Genomic DNA, 25,891 nt, shown 5'->3' on the forward strand with positions numbered 1-25,891 from the left:
TGATGATTTTAAAATTCATCAATATTCATAAATTTAATGTTTTTCATAGTTTATGAACTATTTCTTTTGAAAATGTAAATTCCAGTGAATATAAAATGTTAATAATTGCTCTCACTGAACATATTTAGGGGAACAGTAAACAAAGAAGTAAAGACCTTCATTTACAATATCAGGTAATTCTTAAGGTTTTTTTTCTATGCTTACTTTCAAGATTTTGTCTTTTTCTTTTTTAACTTTTTTGTCTAACTTCTCCCTCCACCTCACCCCACATTTTCATTTATTTTAGGTTATAATAATAATATTAAAAAATCTAAATATGTCAAATATGAATACATAGTTTGAACTCATATATCACAGGAAGACAGCAATTTTTCTGATCTATTGAAGAGTTAGTCATTTTTTTAACCCATTAAAATCCATTTTGGGAAATGGGAATAATCTAGGGAATCAACACGATTATGAAATAATCTGGTAAGAAAAGTAAAGTTTAAAAATCACTTACTTGTCTACATTGTTCGCAAATGCAAAGTCTAAAAGAAAAATTCTAAATTAGTATTTTTCAAATGTTTAGTCAACATTTTAAAACAATGAAATAATGCTATAAAGGAAAAAGTCTAGAGCATAGCTCTCTGGTTTTTGAGCAATCATTTAGATAAATAGTTCAATCGGTCAAAATTGCTGTGATACCTAACCTCAAACTCAAATTTTCTTTCAGATATAGTGCCTTAGGTGTGTCTAAGGTTTTAAGGCAAATTCTTTAATACAATACACGTCTCAAAACTCTGAGAACAAAATGCTCAATCAATTTAGTTACCAACGGAATCCAAATGGAAATTTTTATAATTAAGATACTCAGTCTCATGTGCGGAAACGGATCCGTTTTCTTTTTTCAGATAGGCACATGCATCTGTAAATGGACTAATAGACCAAATGAGGAAAAAATATTTAGGGCAGTTTAAACCTCTTGGATTCTTGGCATTAACTTCAAAGACACAAAATAAACAAATCCTAGATCACAAGAATCTACATCTTACCTAGCTTTGGAGCTCAAAGGCTAGTCCTCAAAGCTTGGATTTCTTATGGTATCTTCTAGAGACTGTCATTACTTTGTTTATTCCTCTCCAGAAGGCCCAGTGCCAGGCTAGTGATGGAATGTACCAGCACCTGTTGGGCCAGCAAAGCCCACAGTCTGAGCTCTTGCCAACTCACAGGCAGCAGGGAGCACACAGCCTCTGCCTTAGGAGAGGGGTTCAAGGCATCGTTCCCTTCACAAGTGGCTAACCCAAGTCTCCCATGTCTTTTTTCATCTCCCCAGATTCTTTCTACATTTTTAATTACAAAAAGCTCACATTTTACTTTTGATGAATATAAACAAGAAAATAGTAAAAAGTGAAATCTCCCTTTGACCTGTCCAATTCCTTATATCAGAAGTATCACCATTAAGAGTTTTGTATGTATGCTTCCAGCCCCCTATGTGCGTATGCACGTGCACTCACGCACATACATATACACAAAGATTTGTTTGCTGACGAAATTCTAATTTTGTCATTATTCTGCATTATATTACTCCACAACATATTTTTTTGTACTCAAAATATACCACGGAATGATTCTAAATCCAATTGTTCATATTGTATGGATGTGCCATAAGCTAACATTCTATGAGTGACCATTTAGATTTTCTGTTTTTCTATTACAAAAAGTTTCAATTAGCACTTTACACATATATTTTTGTTCATGTGTGCAAATACTTCTGTAGGAGACAGATTTCAAATTTAATTGCTGTGTTGAATGTGTTGCACATTTTATATACGGGTGGATACTGTCATATGCCATATAACCTTCCAAGAAAGTTGAACCAGTTTACCCTGGTTCAACTTTCTTGGAAGAGTATGAGTTGTGCTCTTTTCTCCCCTCAACTTCACCAACCTTTTCAGTGTTTGCCTACCTGCAGGATGAAAATGGTATCTCATTGTTTTAATTTGCACTTACTTGCTCACTAGTGAGGCTGATTGTTAGACATCACATTTTTTTCCTTCTATAAATGTCCGTATCTTTTGTGACTAGTTTTCAAATTGATTTATAGGAGTCCTTCGAGATAATGGGCATTAACTTTTCCTATTGTATGTATTGCAAATATTTCTTCCAATTGTGTCTTTTAATTTTGTTCCTGAAATTTGAAGAAACTTCAAGTTGTCCTTGCTTCTCAATCTATTTGGAATACAATTGATTTCTTTCTCATTTTAGGGTTAAGAATAATAAAATCAAAATGTGGTGTTACAATTGCTTTATAAACATTTTCAAGAATAGTTTATTTCCAATAAAAGAATTTAGAGTCCTAAATGTGCATGTCACAGTAAGAACAAATATAGAAACTATAAAAACTATAAGGCACAAGTTTTAAAAACTTACATAGTGAGTTTTATTAATTTTATTATATATGTTTGGTTTGTAGAAAATGAGGAGATTGATTACGGTCATGCTGCCAATTTGGGGGAGGCTTATAGTCAGCCTTTCTATGAATTAAGAATGTGAATTAAGAAGAAAAAATTTCAAATGCAATGAAATACTCTCCCTATCCTTTCTTCCCTAATTTTGTTTTTGGAGGTTTGATATGAAAGAAATGTAAAGCACTAAAGGTAGCAATCAGCTATCCTCCTCACACCTGAAAAACTCTCTAGCCCTGAAAAACAGATGGGAGTTACCATATATTGCTTGTTACTGGGTGTATTAGCTATTTTTAAGAGTGGAGATTTTCTATCCCGAGATTCCTTTCCTACCACAGCATGGCTTACCCCCACTAATCCAGTAAACATTCAGTTTGAGCATTAGCTTTTACATGAACTAAAAGAAAAAACAAGGAAGTGGCTGACCAAGAGAACAGTCCAACTTATCATGCAGTTGATATGTGTCAGATCAGGTGTTGCAATGGTTTGCATATTAAGCATCCTAACAGCCAAAGGAAGATATTACCCCCATTTTAAAAAACAGAAAGGTGAAGCAAATTCATGTCCAAAATAAAAATTGTAATTACTAGCAGAGCTGGTGTTCAAATCCAGGAGAATCTGATCTAAACCTTGCGTTCTTGCCTCTACATTGGTTGTTCTCTGGTGGGAGTACGCATCAGAATCACCTGAAAGGCTTGTTAAAACATAGCTTTCTGGGTCCACCCTGAGTTTCTAATTCAGTAGATGTTGTTTGGGGCAAGAATGTGCATCTGTAGCAAATTACTAACTGATGCTGCTGCTGCTGATTTGGGGACCACACTTCGACAACCACTGCTCTACGCTATAGCCTTCTGCATCCAAAACGTGTCCTCCAGACATTGCTTCTATTCTATAGGACATATAGGGGATAAAGGGACACGTTGAATTATACTTTGTGGAAACAATCATACAAATTGAGGCATTCCATAATGTAACTGGCCTGGTCCCTACAAAAAGTCATGGAAAAAATTTAAGACTATTTTATTTTTATTTATTTTTTTGCGGTACGCGGGCCTCTCACCGCTGTGGCCTCTCCCATTGCGGAGCACAGGCTTCGAATGCGCAGGCTCAGCGGCCATGGCTCACGGGCCCAGCCGCTTCGCGGCATGTGGGATCTTCCCGGACCGGGGCATGAGCCCGCGTCCCCTGCATCGGCAGGCGGACTCTCAACCACTGCGCCACCAGGGAAGCCCAAGACTATTTTAAAAGAGAAATCTGCCACAACAACCAAATGTAATCGTGAACCTTGACTGGATTCTTGTTTGAAAAAGCAGCTGAGAGACCTTCAAGATGGCGGAAGAGTAAGACGTGGAGATCACCTTCCTCCCCACAAATACAGCAGAAATACATCTACATGTGGAACAGCTCCTACAGAACACCTACTCATCGCCGGCAGAAGACCTTAGACCTCCCAAAAGGCAAGAAACTCCCCACGTACCTGGGTAGGGCAAAAGAAAAAACAGAGACAAAAGAATAGGGACGGACCTGCACCAGTGGGAGGGAGCTGTGAAGGAGGAAAGGTGTCCACACACTAGGAAGCCCCTTCGCGGGCGGAGACGGCGGGTGGCGGAGTGGGGGGGCGCTTCGGAGCCGCGGAGGAGAGCGCAGCCACAGGGGTGCAGAGGGCAAAGCGAAGAGATTCCCGCACAGAGGATCGGTGGCGACCAGCACTCACCAGCCCGAGAGGCTTGTCTGCTCACCTGCCGGGGCGGGCGGGGATTGGGAGCTGAGGCTCGGGCTTCGGAGGGCGGATCCCAGGGAGAAGACTGGGTTTGGCTGCGTGAACACAGCCTGAAGGGGCTAGTTCGCCACAGCTAGCCGGCAGGGAGTTCGGGAAGACTCTGGAGCTGCCGAAGAGGCGAGAGACTTTTTCTTGCTTCCTTGTTTCCTGGTGTGCGAGGGGAGGGGATTCAGAGAGCCGCTTAAAGGAGCCCGGACACCAGAGACGGGCATGAGACGGTAAGGCTGCTGCTGTAGCTACTAAGAAGCCTGTGTGCAAGCACAGGTCACTCTCCACACCCCCCTCCCGGGAGCCTATGCAGCCCGCCACCGCCAGGGTCCCGGTATCCAGGGACAACTTCCCCGGGAGAACGCACGGCGCACCTCAGGCTGGTGCAACGTCACACCGGCCTCTGCTGCTGCAGGCACACCCCCCATCCGTACCCCTCCTTCCCCCCGGCCTGAGTGACCCAGAGTCCCCGAAGCAGCTGCTCCTTTAACCCCGTCCTGTCTGGGGAGGGAAGAAACGCCTTAAGGCAACCTACACGCAGAGGCGGGGCCATATCGAAAGCTGAACCCCAGGTGCTGTGTGAACAAAGAAGAGAAAGGGAAATTTCTCCCAGCAGCCTCAGGAGCAGCGGATTAAATCTCCACAATCAACTTGATGTACCCTGCATCTGTGGAATACCTGAGTAGACAACAAATCGTCCCAAAATTGAGGTGGTGGACTTAGGGAGCAACAATATATATATTATTTTCTTTCTTTCTTTTTGTGAGTGTGTATGTGTATGCTTCTGTGTGTGATTTTGTCTGTATAGCTTTGCATTTACCATTTGTCCTAGGGTTCTGTCTGTCCGTTTGGGGATTTTTTTTTTTTTAGTATAATTTTTAGCACTTGTTACCATTGGGGGATTTGTTTTTTGGTATGGTTGCTCTCTTCTTTCTTTTTTTTTTCTTTTTTTTAATAATTATTTTTTATTCAATAACTTTATTTTATTATTACTTTTTTTCTTCCTTTTTTTTTTTTCTCCCTTTCCTTCTGAGCCGTATGGCTGACAGGGTCTTGGTGCTCCAGTTGGGTGTCAGGCCTGTGCCTCTGAGGTGGGAGAGCCGAGTTCAGGACATTGGTCCACCAGAGACCTCCCAGCTCCACGAATATCAAATGGCAAAAGCTCTCCCAGAGATCTTCATCTCAACGCTAAGACCCAGCTCCACTCAACAACCAGCAAGCTACACTGCTGGACACCCTATGCCAAACAACCAGCAAGAAAGGAACGCAACCCCACCCATTAGCAAAGAGGCTGCCTAAAATCATAATAAGGTCACAGACACACCAAAACACACCACTGGACATGGTCCTGCCCACCAGAAAGACAAGATCCAGCCTCATCCACCAGAACACAGGCACTAGTCCCCTCCACCAGGAAGCCTACACAACCCACTGAACCAACCTTAGACACTGGGGGCAGACACCAAAAACAATGGGAACTACAAACCTGCAGGCTGCGAAAAGGAGACCCCAAACACAGTAAGTTAAGCAAAATGAGAAGACAGAAAAACACATAGCAGATGAAGGAGCAAGATAAAAACCCACCAGACCTAACAAATGAACAGGAAATAGGCAGTCTACCTGAAAAACAATTCAGAGTAATGATAGTAAAGATGACCCCAAATCTTGGAAATAGAATGGAGAAAATACAAGAAACATTTAACAAGGACCTAGAAGAACTAAGGAGCAAATAAACAATGATGAACAACAATAAATGAAATTTTAAATTCTCTAGAAGGAATCAATAGCAGAATAACTGAGGCAGAAGAACAGATAAGTGACCTGGAAAATAAAATAGTGGAAATAACTACTGCTGAGCAGAATAAAGAAAAAAGAATGAAAAGAATTGAGGACAGTCTCAGAGACCTCTGGGACAACATTAAGTGCACCAACATTTGAACTATCGGGGTCCGAGAAGAAGAAGAGAAAAAGAAAGGGACTGAGAAAATATTTGAAGAGATTATACTTGGAAACTTCCCTAATATGGGAAAGGAAATAGTTAATTAAGTCCAGGAAGTGCAGAGAGTCCCATACAGGATAAATCTAAGGAGAAACACACCAAGACACATATTAATCAAACTATGAAAAAGTAAACACAAAGAAAAAATTATTAAAAGCTGCAGGGAAAAACAAATAACATACAAGGGAATCCCCATAACGTTAACAGCTGATCTTTCATCGAAAACTCTGCAAGCCAGAAGGGAGTGGCAGGACATATTTAAAGTGATGAAAGGGAAAAACCTACAACCAAAATGACCCTACCCAGCAAGCATCTCATTCAGATTTGACACAGAAATTAAAATGTTTACAGACAAGAGAAAGCTAAGAGAACTCAGTACCAGCAAACCAGCTTTACAACAAATTCTAAAGGAACTTCTCTAGGCAGGAAACACAAGAGAAGGAAAAGACCTACAATAATAAACCAAAACTATTAAGAAAATGGTAATACGAACATACATATCAATAAGAACCTTGAATATAAATGGATTAAATGCTCAAACCAAAAGACATAGACTGGCTAAATGGATAAAAACCAAGACCCGTATATATGCTGTCTACAAGAGACCCACTTCTGAGTTAGGGACACATACAGACTGAAAGTGAGGGGATGGAGAAAGATAATCCATGCAAATGGAAATCAGAAGAAAGCTGGGGTAGCAATTCTCATATCAGACAAAATAGACTGTAAAATAAAGACTATTAAAAGAAACAAAGAAGGACACTACATAATGATCAAGGGATCAATCCAAGAAGAAGATACAACAATTGTAAATATTTAGGCACCCAGCATAGGAGCACCTCAGTACATAAGGCAAATGGTAACAGCCATAAAAGGGGAAATTGACAGTAACAGAACAATCATAGCAGGGGACTTTAACACCCCACTTTCACCAATGGACAGATCATCCAAAATGAAAATAAATAAGGAAACACAAACGTTAAATGATACACTAAACAAGATGGACTTAACTGATATTTATAGGACATTCCATCCATAAACAACAGAATACATTTTCTTCTCAAGTGCTCATGGAACATTCTTCAGGATAGATCATGTCTTGGGTCACAAATCAAGCCTTGGTAAATTTAAGAAAATTGAAATCCTATCAAGTATCTTTTCCGACCACAACGTTATGAGACTAGATATCAATTACAGGAAAAAATCTGTAAAAAATACAAACACATGGAGGCTAACAATACACTACTTAATAACCAAGAGATCACTGTAGAAATCAAAGAGGAAATCAAAAAATACGTAGGAACAAATGACAATGAAAACACGACAACCCAAAACCTATGGGTTGCAACAAAAGCAGTTCTAAGAGAGAAGATTATAGCAATACAATCCTACCTCAAGAAACAAACATCTCAGATAAACAAACTAACCTTACACCTAAAGCAATTAGAGAAAGAAGAACAAAAAAACCCAAAGTTAGCAGAAAGAAAGAAATTATAAAGATCAGATCAGAAATAAATGAAAAAGAAATGAAGGAAACAATAGCAAAGATCAATAAAACCAAAAGCTGGTTCCCTGAGAAGATAAACAAAATTGATAAACCATTGGCCAGTCTCATCAAGAAAAAAAGGGAGAATACTCAATAGAGTTAGAAATGAAAAAGGAGAAGTAACAACTGACACTGCAGATATACAAAGAATCATGAGAGATTACTACAGCAACTATATGCCAATAAAATGGACAACCTAGAAGGAATGGATAAATTCTTAGAAAAGCACAACCTTCTGAGACTTAATGAGGAAGAAATGGAAAATATAAACAGACCAATCACAAGCACTGAAATTGAGACTGTGATTAAAAATCTTCCAGCAAACAAAAGCCCAGGACCAGATGGCTTCACAGGCGAATTCTATCAAACATTTAGAGAAGAGCTAACACCTATCCTTCTCAAACTCTTCCAAAATATAGCAGAGGGAGGAACAGTCCCAAGCTCATTCTACGAGACCACCATCACCACGATATCAAAACCAGACAAAGATGTCACAAAGAAAGAAAACTACAGACCAATATCACTGATGAACATAGATGCAAAAATCCTCAACAGAATACTAGCGAACAGAATCCAACAGCACATTAAAAGGATCATACACCATGATCAAGTGGGGTTTATCCCAGCAATGCAAGGATTCTTCAATATATGCAAATCAATCAATGTGATACACCATATTAACAAACTGAAAGAATAAAACCATATGATCATCTCAGTAGATGCAGAAAAAGCTTTTGACAAAATTTAACACCCATTTATGATAAAAACCCTCCAGAAAGTAGGCACAGAGGGAACTTACCTCAACATAATAAAGGCCATATATGACAAACCCACAGCCAACATCATTCTCAATGCTGAAAAGCTGAAACCATTTCCACTAATATCAGGAATAAGACAAGGTTGCCCATTCTCACTACTATTATTCAACATAGTTTTGGAAGTTTTAGCCACAACAATCAGAAAAGAAAAAGAAATAAAAGGAATACAAATTGGAAAAGAAGTAAAGCTGTCACTGTTTGCAGATGACATGATACTATACATAGAGAATCCTAAAGATACTAGCAGAAAACTATGAGAGCTAATCAATGAATTTGGTAAAGTAGCAGGATACAAAATTAATGCACAGAAATCTCTTGCATTCCTATACAATAATGATGAAAAATCTGAAAGAGAAATTAAGGAAACACTCCCATTTACCACTGCAACAAAAGGTACCTAAGGAGACAAAAGACGAGTATACAGAAAACTGTAAGACACTGATGAAAGAAATTAAAGATGATACAAACAGATGGAGAGATATACCATGTTCTTGGATTGGAAGAATGAACATTATGAAAATGATTATACTACCCAAAGCAATCTACAGATTCAATGCAATCCCTATCAAACTACCACTGGCATTTTTCACAGAACTAGAACAAAAAATTTCACAATTTGTATGGAAACACAAAAGACCCCAAATAGCCAAAGCAATCTTGAGAAAGAAAAACAGAGCTGGAGGAATCTGCCTCCCTGACTTCAGACTATACTACAAAGTTATAGTCATCAAGACAGTATGGTACTGGCACAAGAACAGAAATATAGATCAATGGAACAAGATACAAAACCCAGAGACAAACCCACAAACATATGGTCACCTTGTGTTTGATAAAGGAGGCAAGAATATACAATGGAGAAAAGACAGCCTCTTCAGTAAGTGGTGCTGGGAAAATTGGACAGCTACATGGAAAAGAATGAAATTAGAACACTCCCTAACACTATACACAAAAATAAATTCAAAATGGATTAAAGACATAAATGTAAGGCCAGACACTCTAAAACTCTTAGAGGAAAACATAGGCAGAATACTCTATGACATAAATCACAGCAAGATCCTTTTTGACCCACCTCCTAGAGAAATGGAAATAAAAACAAAAAGAAACAAATGGGACCTACTGAAACTTAAAAGCTTTTTCACAGCAAAGGAAACCATAAACAAGGCAAAAAGACAACCCTCAGAATGGGAGAAAATATTTGCAAATGAAACAACTGACAAAGGATTAATCTCCAAAATTTATAAGCAGCTCATGCAGCTCAATATCAAAAAAACAAACAACCCAGTCCAAAAATGGGCAGAAGACCTAAATAGACATTTCTCCAAAGAAGATATACAGATTGCCAACAAACACATGAAAGGATGCTCAACATCATTAATCATTAGAGAAATGAAAATCAAAACTACAATGAGATATCATCTCACACTGGTCAGAATGGCCATCATCAAAAAATCTACAAACAATAAATGCTGGAGAGGGTGTGGAGAAAAGGGAACCCTCTTGCACTGTGGGTGGGAATGTAAATTGATACAGCCACTATGGAGAACAGTATGGAGGTTCCTTAAAAAACTAAAAATAGAACTACCATATGACCCAGCAATCCCACTACTGGGCATATACCCTGAGAAAACCGTAATTCAAAAAGAGTCATGTACCAAAATGTTCATTGCAGCTCTATTTACAATAGCCAGGACATGGAAGCAACTGAAGTGTCCATCAACAGATGATAAAGAAGATGTGGCACATATATACAATGGAATATTACTCAGCCATAAAAAGAAACGAAATTGAGTTATTTGTAGTGAGGTGGTTGGACCTAGAGTCTGTCAAACAGAGTGAAGTAAGTCAGAAAGAGAAAAACAAATACCGTATGCTAACATATATATGGAATCTAAGAAAGGAAAAAGAAAAAAAAAAAGGTCATGAAGAACCTAGGGGCAAGACAGGAATAAAGACACAGACTTACTAGAGAATGGACTTGAGCATATGGGGAGGGGGAAGGGTAAGCTGTGAGAAGGTGAGAGAGTGGCATGGACATATATACACTACCAAACGTAAAATCGATAGCTAGTGGGAAGCAGCCGCATAGCACAGGGAGATCAGCTCGGTGCTTTGTGACCACCTAGAGGGGTGGGATAGGGAGGGTGGGAGGAAGGGAGATGCAAGAGGGAAGAGATAGGGGAACATATGTATATGTATAACTGATTCACTTTGTTATAAAGCAGAAACTAACACACCGTTGTAAAGCAATTATACTCCAATAAGGATGTTAAAAAATAAATAAAATAAAATTTATAGAATACAGGATCCTAAATGGGTCAAAAATCTAAATTCACTAGGGCATGTTACTAAACCTAATAGCAGGTTTAGCTGTTGTGACCAAATAAACATATTTCTTTAAAAAGAATTGCAGAACAAAAGATAGATGTATTCTCGAACACTGAAAATATCATTGAACCTTACACTAACCTTGGACACTGTATACTCTTTGTTGTGTGAGAAAAGTTAACCTCTTTTTACTTAAGTCACTGTAGTTGGATTTCTGTTACATACAAGAAATTAAATTCCATCTAATGAAACATTACTGAAGATATTCAGGTTATACTTGCATATGATCACCGTCTATGAGAGTACAACAAAATAATAGTGCTTATTTCTGAATGGAGGAATTGCAGATGATCTTTATTTCTTCTTTATATTTTTCTATATTATCAAAAACTTATAGCCTTAATTGTTGAAATTATCCAGTGTCAATCGTAATAATAGCAATTGCAGCTTATTCACTGAGCCCATTATGCTGTGCTAGATACTGGGGTAAGGACTTCAATGTATTATCTCGTTATAACATTACCTTATTTAATACACACAAATGAAGATGAAAGTTATATAGGTAGGCTAATAAAATTGGAAAATATTTATTTCACTACATAACTTTAGCTTATTGTAAATTGAAGTTATTATTATAACTAAATTAACCAAAAGTTTCAGGAGTTTTCATTTCATTTTTTTCATTTTTTCTAAATACCTGAAGGTACTCTCTGGGCTGGTTTTTGCTTAAGTGGTGATCTTGGATTCCATGAGGCATCTACTTTTCCTCTGAATGCTATTGATTGAACAATATGAGACTTTTTATGGTTAAAAATCGTAATCATTGATCTTCTTTCTTTTTCTGTAACTTCTGATAAATGCAAAAAGTAATGTTACTATATAACATTATAAATAGATATGCAGAGTGATTCAAAATAGAATTACTTTTAAAAATGGATTTATCCCATGTTGTATGTGAACATCCTGTCAAAATTAATTTGTAAAAAGTTATTTCCATAGTCTTACAAGTGCTCAATATATGTCCCTCATGTCACAAGGCACAAATCAATCCTATCGCATCACATTCTAACACATCACCATGGATGATTGAAATTGCAGCTGTGCTACATCCCTTCTTTTCCTCATGGCTATGAGGAAGAAGAGGAATAAACATAAGGTTTTAATATATTCTCATTTAGAAGTTACTCAATTATAAGTTATTAAGAATGTTCAAAGCTGTAGAAAGGTAAGTAGATAGGTGATAAAGAACTTCTGGGTAAAATAGAGCTCAAAAAATGTAAAATGTAATGCACTGAGGTTGATTTTTCTTTTTTGTGGCTTATATAAATCAGACATACTAGTTTATGTACAATGTCTAAAAATATATCACATAGAAGTTATTATATATGTTTTAGTATATATATACATACATATTTACAGAATTTCAAAGAATATGACTTTTAGAACTTAAATAGGCCTATGAGGCTTAGTCCAATTGTCTCATTTTTGAAATAAAAAATTAAGGGTGCCGGGGGGCCAGTGAATTGGCATTCAACACATTACTGTCAAAACTAGAATCAAAAGGAGACATTTCCTCATGCTCAGTTAGATGGCCTTTCCTATAAAGTGGTCAACAGACATGAATTCCTAAACTATAGCAAATTTCATACAGCAAAAATTTCAAAAATAAATAATTGAAAAACTTTACAAAGACAATTATTTCCAAAAAACATCAGCAGTTTAAACCACTGAGTTATAAGACTGACTCTCAAATATTTCTCTGCAAGAAGAGGTGTTCTTACGATTTCCGTCAAGCAACTCTACTCCTGGAAGGTGGTAGATTGTGTATAAACGGTACAAGTTATATTGGCATAAAGGGTTTTGGTAGAGAGCTGCAAAGAAAGAATCCAAATTAAGATGTCAGGTTTCGAAATCAGTTACATTTATCACTTGATAAAATATGAGAAATTGCAAGATTAATATAAAACATAACAGTATGTAAAGCTCTGCTTCACAGACCAATGGTTTCACCAAACCCTTACTTATTCATTGCAGGACTTACTTTTCCTATCTGTTAAATTCATTCATTCAACAAATATTTTCGGAGTGCTTACTATCTACTAGGAACTGTGCTAGGTGCTGAGGACATATCTTTGACCCAAATCTGTCACAAATGAGGAAACGTTTAACATGTCCGTAAATTAATCAGTAAAGAAAGAACTCAATATCAGCTCTAGAGGGTTCTTGATGCTGCTCTTTATTAAAGTATTTGTTCATTAGTTCTCTTCTTCCAGTCTCAAAGGTCACATGGGTACCTGCGTGGAGATGGGCAGAGTTGTGGCACACTGTTCTATTATAATTTTCTTCCTCGGCTTCACACCATTGCACCTAGTTCAGAACATATAAATGCCAGTAGCAGCTTCAGATCTCAACAGGAGTAGAGGTGAAGAGATGCGGGTTTTACATCTCATCTACCTCTGGCCAGGCACAGGGGACTCGGATTTCCTTGTGCGCAGGTGCTAGGATACTTAATGAACCAGGCTGGAGGTGGGAGGCATGCTGATGCGGAAGAGCTCCAGGCGCTTCTGACATGACATCCCTTAGGCATCAGCACGTAGGTATATTTTTTAAAATCTTCAGCTAGAAGTTGTATTTTATTTCCATGGAAAAGGTACTTTCCCTATTCTTCTTTAGATAATATTAAACAGGGTTATTGCAATACAATTTGAAATAAAACTCTTATAATTTCCACTTGGATATCTTTAGCTATTGTATTCCACCTACACGTAATTTCTAGAAAATACTCCTGGAAAAGAGGAGAACCACTAGATGGCAGTAGCAGAAAGAGCTCCAGCTTGTGTACAAAAACATCACTCAACAACATGAGGCTCATTTAACGTACATTTAAATCTAGGAGTACTGCTGTAGCATTTGACTAGTTATAAAATACAAAGAGGTTTGATAAAAGCATGAAAGTATTAAGCATTAGAAAGCCAGAAAAAACTGATGAATATTTATAAAGAAGAGCTTGCAACATAAAGAAGAGGGGGTCAAGGGGGATGCTTGAAAGACAACAAACTAGATAAAAACTGAAGAAGTTAATCATCTGAATGTTTTCTCTGCAGGCAATAAAATATTCTGATATTTGTTGTATAAGCACAAACTTTTCTGGCTAATAAAATCGTTATAGGTAGCTATTCGCTGTGGAAAACATGAGCTTTAGAGGGACTTAAAGCAGGCAATGGAAGACACCTGGTGCATAAGAAACAAAAGTTATAAGAGGAAAGGCAAAAAAGAAAATGTAGAGCCAGGGGCAACAAGAAAATTTAAAAGAAAGGAAATATGTATGTATTGGGGGAAATGAGAGGAAAAATGAAATGGATATTTTTCAAGATTTCTTAAGTGACAAAACTGGTTTGAATTTTAATCTCAAAAGAGAAGGAATTTAAAGTGGTAGCAAATAATTATAACTACAGGACAGGGAATAGAACGGATGTATACTAAACCAGTAATAAGGACAGATTTTAAAAGATCCACAGGGATCATACCTTGTAGTTTGAGCCAGACAAAGAAGAAAAAAGGTCACCCTTCAAGGGTATAAAAGCAAAACACGGCCTTCCCTGGTGGCGCAGTGGTTGAGAGTCCACCTGCCGATGCAGGGGACACGGGTTTGTGCCCCGGTCCGGGAGGATCCCACGTGCCGCGGAGCGGCTGGGCCCGTGAGCCACGGCCGCTGAGTCTGCGCGTCCGGAGCCTGTGATCCGCAACGGGAGAGGCCACAACAGAGAGAGGCCCGTGTACCGCAAAAAAAAAAGCCAAACGCAATTGTTTCTTGCAGTGGCTTCTCTCGCTGCAGAGCACAGGCTCTGGACGCGCAGGCTCAGCGGCCATGGCTCCCGGGCCCAGCTGCTCCGCGGCACGTGGGATCTTCCTGTACCTGGGCACGAACCCGCGTCCCCTGCATCGGCAGACGGACTCTCAACCACCGCGCCACCAGGGAAGCCCATCAAAACACAATTCTTTTTAATGAGAGTTCAGGAGGGAGAAAAATTCACAGATGCTTTAGTGCAGAAGTCTGCTCTGTGGTTACTGTCTTGGAGAATAACATCTGACACCTCATAACACTATCCTACATTATAGCAGCTGGGAGTAGAGTCTGCCTTTGCATATGATGTTAATGGAAAATGTACCAACATCTTTCAATGATGTTTACTTTTAGGATACACTTCATATTCTCTTTTCCCTCTGAGAACACTACTATTTAATTTCTTTTCTTGGTTTTTCTTCCTAGTGCTTAGTTAAATAACTGCTTTACATAAATTTTAAAACTTCTGGCTTCAGCTAAACAAATCACCAAGTTTGGATTTACTACTATTACATTACTTATTAAAAAGTTGTCATAATACTAAAAACTTGATGCACTTATTGTGGTTCAACATTCATCTCATCATAAAATAAAATCTAAATGACAGCAAGTCAGAAAACTGGGCTATTAAGCCTAGTCTCTGACTAAATTAACTTAAAAACATAATTAGAATTAAATAATTTAAAAAGAATTTCATTTTTATTATTCTTCACTTTTTTTCTTACTCTTAAATGTTAGAAGGAAGCAATCTTATTTTTAATTATCTTTTTCCCCTCTATACTATTAAGCATTTAACATTTTGGATTTATGAGTTTTGGATTGATGCTACTAAAATTACCATAAATAAAGTTTCTAAGATATGATATTCGTTTCCTGTGTCTGAAAGTTCTGAAAACCTTCTATGATGTATGGGTACATTCCTTTAGAAACTATGAAGCGAAATTGTTTACACTTTCACTTTCAATAGGTTAATACTATTTAATCCACCTTCCCTCTAGGCTACTTATAGAGTACACCTTGGTGGCGCCAGCACTGTCTTGCTTATCTTAATTTGGGATTCTGAGTCTAAGCAATTTACATTTACCCAATAATATAGCAAAATGTTTCTACTACCTTACTGCACAAGCTTGAGTTACATGAGTCACATGTGTGAAGCTACTTCTTATTGAAAGAGAAGAGGGAAAAAAAGTCATCTAAGTAATTGGCTCCAGTTAATTTTTTTTTAACTTTTAAGGCAAAATTTAAAAATCACCATTTAAATGAACCTGGATGTTTTTTAGACCACCTTTGAAGAAAGTTGATGTAATTAATAATGTACCAACATATCCATTTTAATAGATAGGAAAACGATGTAGAGAAGTTAAAAGCAGCTCCATCTGTGCCCACACAGAACAGCCTGTGGAAAGAAGCTCAACTGTCAATGATCAGACAGAGGTTCTGGCTCAAGGTTACTTAGTAAGGTCAGCATCTCCATTGTCACCATCTCATTTTAACTAAAATCTCTGGGCCACCGCATACCACATGATTGTACTGAATATGGAAATGATCCCTGATTTTTAAAAGGCAAACTTGGACTAAAGCAAGGGTTAGGAGAGTGAGGGATGCTGTTTCAAGACAAACAGCAGTGAAAGACCCAGTTGGCTCCTTTTATTGAGTGGACTGTTCTCTTGTGTTGTTTGGGAGGAGTGGTCCCACCTTGAGGGGCATTTCAGGGTAAAGAGTCTCAGATGAACAGACCACTGAGACCATAGTCCCACACTGACCTCTCAGCATCCCTCTTCACTCCCTGGCTATTTGCCATCAGCAGTGGACTGCGGCCAAATGAGGAAAGGCAGGACGTGCTTAAGAGCAGAATCTGTAAAAAATGGAGACCTTCTCTTTGAAAGGGGCACTTCCTGTCTCCAAGGGTGAATCCTCAAGTCTCTGCTAGGAAGCAAGTCTTAACAATTACGGAATGTAGGAGTTCAAGCATACTTTCCAATACTGGAGCTTAATGCAACATAGAGAAAATTTGAGAAAAAAGAGGAGACTAAAGATTTAGGAACAGGAGAATGGGTTAAGTATTTTGTTGCTGTTGTCGGTGGTGTTTTTTCTCTCTGCGCTGGGAAAGAGGCAGGGAGACTGAAGGTTAGTGAAAGTCCGCAGCCACAAGCAAATCTTTGACACATGCAGATTTAGAAAGAGTTTGGAGGAGGGGAGGGAAGAGGAAAATGGAGCCAGAGGGGGAGGGTGTGGAAAGGTAGACTGCCTGGAGAGAAAAGGTGTGGCCCTCCTGACTCAGCCTGGAAGTCAGGAATTCCAGTTTGTAGGACCTCACACTCTGCAGCTGGTTTTAGGCTTCCCTGAAGCTCCCAGCCATGTGTATACTGGGTAATCTCTTGGCAGTTCTCCTCATTGCCAGTGGAGGGTGCAATGCTGAAATGGGTTAGAGGTTTACCCTCCAGGCTATTTTCTCACCCTACGAAGAACTGTAATTGAAGTGGAATAATAATAATAATACTTTAGCATTTTAAACAGTTTCATAACTTGAAAAGAAAAGTTTTAACACTTGAAAATACATGGGGGACTTCCCTGGTGGCGCAGTGGTTAAGAACCCGCCTGCCAATGCAGGGGACAGGGTTCGAGCCCTGGTCTGGGAAGATCCCATATGCCACGGAGCAACTAAGCCTGTGAGCACAACTACTGAGCCCGCGTGCCACAACTACTGAAGCCTGCGCACCTAGAGCCCGTGTTCCACAACAAGAGAAGTCACTGCAATGAATAGCCCACGTACCGTAACAAAGAGTAGCCCCCACTCTTCGCAACTAGAGAAAGCCCACGTGCAGCAACGAAGACCCAACACACCCAAAATTAAATAAATAAATTAATAAATTTATATATTTTTTAAATACATGGATTTCTTATTGTAGTTAATGAGCTGAATCTAATCTGTGATTGCAAAGGAGGTTCATAGGAACTCAATCAGGTGACATTACTGCACAATATAATTAGTAGCTAGTAAATGCCAACATTTTTTTCTTAATTTTTTTAAATTTATTTTTGGCTGTGTTGGGTCTTCGTTGCTGCGCACAGACTTTCTCTAGTTGCAGCGAGCAGGGGCTACTCTTTGTTGTGGTGCCCAGGCTGCTCACTGTGGTGGCTTCTCTTTGCGGAGCACGGGCTCTAGGCGTGCGGGCTTCAGTATTTGTGGCACATGGGCTCAGTAGTTGTGGCTCGTGGGCTTAGTTGCTCCGCAGCATGTGGGATCTTCCTGGACCAGGGCTCGAACCGGTGTCCCCTGCATTGGCAGGTGGATTCCCAACCACTGCACCACCAGGGAAGTCCACCAACATTTTTTTGTATAATATCTTTAACCAAAATAGGGCAAGCGTTCAAACTGTGCATATTTGTTACCAAAAATTTTCAGAAAATGCATTTTTGTGTAACCTGACGCAGCATTTTCTCCATTTCAAAAAATATTCCCTCTGCAAGATTCTCAGTTGGAACAATTTATAGTCACTATGATTTTAAGTAGAGGTCATTTAAAATGTTGTGACAGGCAATGATATGGACCTTACACTACCAGGCTGACCTAACAGCCTTTCAGAGAACTAGAAAAGGCACTCCTGCACCCCACCTCAGGGCTGACACCATTCTGCGCCCACATACACGGCTGGTAAGGCAGGCAAGGGCTGAATTTCAGACTCCATTTACCCCCCTTGCCGCCAGGCACTTTTGTTTAAGGCATAACACTATTGACTATGATGGGGCAACCTTGATTGTTAACCGCCAAATCTTACATTGTAAAATAAGCTTGCTTAAATTATTCAGTTCTTACATTTAGCAAATTGTCCAATCAGTTTTGCATCAAGCCCCCTCAGTTCTGTAAGAAATATTTAGGCTGAGAGTTACAAAACTATAAGCTCCATAAAGGTCTAGATAGGGTCTTTCTTGTTTACTTTTGTATCTCCATCTAATAGTGTCCTTAGTGAATGCATGATAAATATTTATTGAATGAATGAATGATAAACAAAAGAAACAAGGCATGAGTTTAAGTTTCAACATTCCTTAGTAGTCTGGTTAAAGCTCTGAGCCCTGCATTTCTACCATTAAAGAGGGAATAATTCTAATCACATCATTGGATTGCTATGAAGATTTAAATGAGAATATAATAAGAAAGCATTTTCTCAACATTCAAACATGTTATTATAATTATTATTCAAAATGTCAGTTTTTTAAAAATCTATTTACCAATCAGCAGAATTTCTAGACTGTGTGCATCTTAATTCATTATCTAATTTACATAAACCATAATAAAACAATTTTTTGTTGTTACTCCTTCAAACCAATTAATGCTTTACAGAGTTAGCTTAATATTTGAAGCAATCCTGAGAGGTAGTTATTGGCCCATTTTACAGAAAAATGAAGGTAAGAGAGAGTTCAAGATCTAGTATAACCAGTCTTTTAATCATTTAAAGACATTTTAAGCATTTGTTCAGCACAGAAAGGCCAGGTAATTCAAATATGCAGGCCAATCCTGATAAGTCTTTCACAGACCTTATCACGTCTCAAAAATGAGCATTGAATTCCTTAGAACTTGGGGTACTTTTAATAGTTGGGTTTAAAGAATCTTACCTATAAGAACTTAAATCATTTCTCCTTAATATAGTAGGTATAACTGATTAACACTCAAAATATTTGAAAATTTTAATAACTATGTATTGAGCTGATTAGAAGCTCCACCATCAACACCACTTTACACATATTCAAAACACTATCTTTGGCAATTCTGAGAAATGCATAGAAAATAAATAGGAAAAAACCATCTATTTTATGACCTTGTATAAAGAAGTCTACAAACTCTGAAGTTTGAAAACCCATTCACTGCTCTGAGTCTTTTCCCTTGGTCCATCTAGAACCATTTGTTCTGAATTGCAATCGTGTACCAGTTTATTTACCCTTCGACACTATAAGCTTAAAAACAAACAAACAAACCAAACAACTATAAGCTTATTGAGAGTAGGAACTGTGTATTATCTATTTTTCCAACCCACCTCACACCTTCTTCAAATACTGAGGTCAGTTCCTTGCTGGGTGCGATTCAATATATATGAATTGTTTGCTGTTCACCCAATAGGAAGATTACATTAAAACGTGCTCTTTTTTTTAGTGTGGGGGGAGGGAGTGTCAGTTTTGCTAATATAATTCACATATCACACGGTTCACTAATTTTAAGTATACAATTCATGGTTTTTAGTATATTCATAGAATTGTGCAACCGTCACCACGTTCAATTTTAGAACATTTTCATCACCCTGAAAAGAAACCCCAGACTGTCACTCCCCAGACCCTCATCCCCCCAGCACTGGGCAGCCACTATTTAAAAACAGTTACCTCTCAGTGTTGCTGTCTCGATAGATGTGCCCATTCTGGACATTTGTATAAATAAATGGAATCATGTAATATGTGCTAAAACTGCCTTTAGAGGTAAAACCAAAAACACAGATTTCAACATGTACCTCCTTCTCTTTTTGCTTTCATCATTTCCATTTGGCATGCCATATCGTTTCACAAAAACTGTTTTTCTACCTGTTGTTCTTTCAAAAATGTATTTTTCAAAAGAAAAAGATCTAGTCTTGTTTTCAGGAAACTATCTAAGTAGTTTTGTTATAAACACTGATCTAATTTAAATTCAAAAAATGAAAAAATGTCCTGTGTTATCACTATTTTAAGTTATGGCTATATAAAAGTGCAAATTAATACTTAGGGTCTTCAGATTTAGCATTCCCTTTAATTCCTTTACTGTTGCCTCAATGTTTGTTAACTCATTGTGGTGCAGCCGGAGTATATGCAACGAATGCAAAGAGTGCAGGCCTAAAAGAAATTAAAATAGTTGTATAAGATTTTAAACATTTTTAATGCTAATTAAACATGCTACCTAAGCAAAAGCAAAGAATACATTACATCTGGTGAAGGGAGGAATTATTAATAATATGATGAATTATCATTAAGAATACAACAAAGCATAACAATTCAAATAAGTGACTGTAATTTGGGAATATAGAGCCAATTTCTTTCCACTGTTTTTTTTTTTTCTGTAGCAATGATTTTGTTTGATTCTGAAGGGGTTATTTTCGTTATCCTTATTTTGTTGGTTTTGTTTTGCCAATGTTGCTTAGTTTATGGTGCCAATCCAGGAAATGGTTATTCAAATCAGTATCTCCCCCAAACTGCTCAACTAAATATTTTCTTTACACAATGGGAAGCCAAATATTCCTATCATCTTATTGATTCTAAATTGCACATTTTCCCACATTTTTAACATAAGTGAAAGTGTGTTGTATCTTTGCGATAACGACATCGTAGTTGAATTGGCAAGGTTTCCTTTCTTCATGGAACAAGGAATCATACTGGATCTCAAAATTTATGATATTTCAATTCTGCAGCATGTAATACAGAAGAAAAATGTTTTGTACCATACTTCTTTGTATCTCATGATCCTAGTATATCATGTACTTTTATACCAGGCTTGAAATTGTCAGTTTAGAGATTGTTGCAGGTACAAAATTAACTCAGAGTGAAACAGAAATTTGGCTAGGAAAAATTACAGCCTGTAAAAATATTTAAAACTATTTATGAAGTCATTATTTTTTATTAATGCTCCCAAACATTAAAATTTGCTTCCACAATATCTAGCTTGTGTCCAACTGTGCAGTAGAATGGCAAAATTTCTATGCTAAAAAAAGATTCTTTTACGTCTTGAATAAGATACATGACAATATTGAGCTAAAACCATAATCAAACAGCACATCTTAAAATGAAATGTACACAAGAACATTAAAAAATAACAGCTTCCATCGTATATTTTCAACAGAAATGTTAAAACAGATTATTGCATGCCATGAGCAATACCATAGTTGAAAGTTATTATTTAATTGAAAATCAATTCAATCAAAAGACAAAATTTAAGACATACCTTGTATATCAAATATTGCATTGTTGTTTAGGTATAGTTCTGCCAGACAATAGTTTCTAGTTATAAATGTTATTCCATGGAGCTGAAAATGAGAGTTAGAGAACAATATTCTTTCTACAATAATTACATGTAATTACATACAGATATAAAAATTTAGTAAGAACCACAGAAGTTCAGCATTTGCTGTTTTTATTAATTATGTGCAACCTTTAACCTTTTGATCTGGGCCATGAGTTTATGTCTGGATTGCCTTTGAAGATACGTATGATAAAAAGGGTGCTTTTAGCTAACTAAATACTCAAACTTCTCTTACCACGTCTCCACCAAACTCCCTGAAAGGTTTTCAAAGCCTCTGGAATCTGGCCTATCCTTTTGCTCTCACAACCTTCCCTACATTTCTCTGCCCTATAGTCACATTGGATTTGGCTCCATATATCCACTAATTCACCATCACATATTATTAAGTGCCTATTATGTGCCAAGGGCTCTCTCCTCCGATAATGCTGAATCGTTTCTGCATCTGTGTATGAGTCACGATTTCTCTTTGCCTGCATGGCTTTTCCTCCTGGTACATTTCTGATTATTCTTAAGGAACTGCCCTAGGCTGGCAAGGCCTATCCAACCATGCCTGAGCAGGCTGCCACAAGAAGTTTCCACTGCTCCAGGGATTTGTTGAGACCGTTCTTTGATCTCTTTGCATCTCACTGTTGTCTTCTTGCTCTGTTTTGACCCACTTTTTGTTTCTCTAAACTTCCACCTGCTCCAGCATTTTAAGTCAGATCTCCTGAGAGATGGTCTAATTCTGCAGTCAATGCTCTACCTCCCCTCCCCAAGCTCTACCTCCGAGATTGTCTAATTCTGAATTCCCTTTCTTTATGCCCCAGTCTATGAACCATCTCCTCTTCTCAGGCTCACTGTCCTTTGGGTCAACAGATCTCAGCTTAGCCGAGGACTCTGTAATCTGACCACACAGGAGGTCAGTGCTAACAGCTCAACCGGCCACCATCCCCAAGGAGAAGACAAGGCACAGAATAATCCTGTTACTTTACAGCTCATCTTTTTTTAAATAAGGCCTTTCCTGACAACCCCCATGCCCATGAATCTTCCTTTTCTTGTCCACATCCAACACCTCCTATGACTTGTGCAATTACTTGATCACTAGTTTTGTGTCTTCCTTGAGGAAAGAAACGATGTTTCTTCAGTCTGTTATCCTTCCCACCTCTCCATTCTCCTAATGATATGGTGAAGCTGCATCTTACTTTAAAGATTAGATTAGAAATTCGGTGTACTGTAAGAATTGAAAATAGTCAAAACACTCTTGAAAATTCCTCAAATGCACCATTAAAGTACATGATAGGAGTATTTAAACTGAATTCAGAAATGTTTCTGTTACCCTGCAAGGAGAATCCCACTACTTTTTTAAAAATATTGACTTTATAACCTCAATAGAAATTGACAGATTTGTTTGAGTTATGAGGATGAGGCATGGTAGAGTCTTAACGTGGGGCTGGTATGTTCTAAAAGCAGCCCTTAAGTTAAATGTAACAAGGCTAAATTTACGGCTTAATACAGGATCTAGCAGGGAGAAGAATCATATGAAATAGTTATTGATCAAGTGCTTCCTAATTTATATATACAGAAATATATGCTTATGATTGTAAATTAGTTTTACATGTTTATTAAAGCCTATCACAGTAACTAGTGTCGTCAGTTAAACAGAACTGTTTTGACCTTTGATTGGTTGATTCAGATAGACAGATGCCAACCTGTCTGATTTAGTGAGGATTTATTGGAAATTTTACTCATGCCCTCTTGTATCTCAGAAAAGCTATTTTAGATTTGTAATCAAAGTTTGAAAATAGGTTTCTTTAATGAATTTTCTTTAATTTTTTCTTATATTTGTAACAGTCACAAATTATGAAGCTATAAAAGGCACATGTGCTGCTCATCTCATTGTCTCACAGTCTCATCTGTACCTAATTACGTGAGCACTCATGCAGGAGAACCACCAGTAACTGCACTTCAGCTTTGTTAAGTCACAAAAGGAGCCATGTTTCCCCCAGGTAGGAGAGACCCTTCAACACAGTGAGGGGTGGGTCCCAGTTGGCTTCATATCCCTTTCTACTCTTCCTGCTGGCCTCCTGACAGCAACTCACTACCTTCCATCCACTCCCTGATCTAACGAGAGCCACACCTAACATCAGCCTAGAAAGAGAACACCGGGGCAAACCACGACTTTTTCTTCTCTCTTTTTTCCCAGTTGCCTGCTCAACCACACATTAACAGAACATTCTAATTAGTTGAGGTTTTAATTTCTCTTGCGTTACACATTAATTCAAGAATGCTAATAAACTCAACCATTTCATCTTGACTATAGAATAATAATTTTCCCAAGAGCATTAACATCTTTGGACCATGATTATTGGAATTTTAAGATTGTACCTTTTGTTGGGGCGAAATGAATGGGAGGAATGTAGTGAAAAGAGATAAGGCCAGATCATGAGAATCTTGGGGAACTAATAAAAGATTTTGTGCAGAGGAGTGTTATTGCCCAGTTTTATTTTGGAAAAAAAAAAAATGACAGGGAAGAGTACTATTTAGAGGGGATAGTAAGTATAACAGCAAGAGATGAACAAAAATGGTGTTATGCTAATTCCAAAGAATATATGGGTCCCAGAGTAGAGTAATAACAGTGGGAGAAGAGCAAAGTAGAGGGAATTGAGAGATAATTCCAAGGCAGAATTCACAGGACTTAAATAGACATTGCAATGTACCACGTTGTTGAAGTCAAGATGTAGGAATGGGAGTTGGAAGACATGCTGATTGTTCTGACACTCAAACCATTGTTAAAGTAAAATGTTATTATAATTATCATTTAGGAAAATCTGTACTACTGAGTCTAAGGACTGCCATAGGATTTATGCTGAATGTGACATTCCACAAATCATGTATCTTACCTCAGGGCTTAGCACATAGCAAGGGCTCAATAAACGATAGCTTTTATTATTTACTATTTAACCATTATTATTTTTCATAGAGCTGAGAGCACTTACATTCAAGGTAAAGCTCTTACACGTAACTGCTGAGGTACTAGTGGGGAAAATTTTACACCAGCATGAATTTAAAATTAAGGAGGCATTCTTTTCGAGCAGGATTTCTCAACCTTTACAGCTATTGACATTTGGGGCCAGATAATTCTTTGTTGGGGGGCTGGGGAAGCCGCCCTGTGGATTGTAGTATGGTTGGCAGCATCCCTAACCTCTACCCACTAGATGCTAGGAACACACACACCCCAGTTGTGAAAATCAAAAAGGTCTCCAGACATTGCCAAATGTTCTCCTTGTGTGTGGGAGGTGTGGCAGGGGTTGCAAAGTCGCTCCTAGTTGAGAACTGCTGGTTCAGAGTCAAGGGGACAAGCATATCTTTTTTTTTTTTTTTTTTTTCTTTTTTTTGCGGTACGCGGGCCTCTCACTGTTGTGGCCTCTCCTGTTGCGGAGCACAGGCTCCAGACGCGCAGGCTCAGCGGTCATGGCTCACGGGCCCAGCCGCTCCGCAGCATGTGGGATCTTCCCGGACCAGGGCACGATCCCGTGTCCCCTGCATCGGCAGGCAGACTCTCAACCAGTGCGCCACCAGGGAAGCCCTCTTTTAAGTGCTTATTATGACCCAAGCACTAAGCTAGATGTTTTCACCATTATCTAATATGATCCTTCCAATAGCCCATGTTGTTTCGTTCCCTTATTTACCTAGGAGGAAACTGAGGCTAAAAGAAGTTAAAAAACAACTTTCTCAAGACAACAGAGCAAGGGTTCAAACTCAAGGCTATATGACTTGGATCAAAAGTTGGTGTATAGGGCTTCCCTGGTGGTGCAGTGGTTGAGAGTCCACCTGCCGATTCAGGGGACACGGGTTCGTGCCCCGGTCTGGGAGGATCCCACATGCTGCAGAGCGGCTAGGCCCGTGAGCCATGGCCGCTGAGCCTGTGCGTCCGGAGCCTGTGCTCCGCAACGGGAGAGGCCTCAACAGTGAGAGGCCAGCGTACCGAAAAAAGAAAAAAAAAAAAGTTGGTGTATAGTACACCATACATTATTGTACATTATTTTAGTGTGGAAAATGTTATTATAAATAAGTATTTTGATTGTGTTTTAGATGAAGACGTTTATAAACAATGACCTTGCCAGAATAGGTA

General features: G+C 38.3%; 1 protein-coding gene across 4 annotated transcripts in view; it reads right to left on the reverse strand.

Annotated features, from left to right (window-relative positions):
* Positions 1–25,891, reverse strand: part of LRRC72 (leucine rich repeat containing 72) — a 42,513-nt gene that overhangs the window by 1,946 nt on the left and 14,676 nt on the right. For all 4 annotated transcript variants that reach the window (XM_019931442.2, XM_073809659.1, XM_073809657.1 and 1 more), the window contains 5 exons: positions 21,703–21,784; positions 20,490–20,600; positions 12,685–12,774; positions 11,601–11,753; positions 503–530 (listed from right to left, as the gene is read on the reverse strand). In XM_019931442.2, the coding sequence (XP_019787001.1) occupies positions 503–530; positions 11,601–11,753; positions 12,685–12,774; positions 20,490–20,600; positions 21,703–21,784 (464 nt within the window). The remainder of the gene's footprint in view (positions 1–502; positions 531–11,600; positions 11,754–12,684; positions 12,775–20,489; positions 20,601–21,702; positions 21,785–25,891) is intronic.

The sequence above is a fragment of the Tursiops truncatus genome, chromosome 9 (genome assembly GCF_011762595.2).
Source record: "Tursiops truncatus isolate mTurTru1 chromosome 9, mTurTru1.mat.Y, whole genome shotgun sequence".
Classification (NCBI taxonomy): Eukaryota; Metazoa; Chordata; class Mammalia; order Artiodactyla; family Delphinidae; genus Tursiops; species Tursiops truncatus.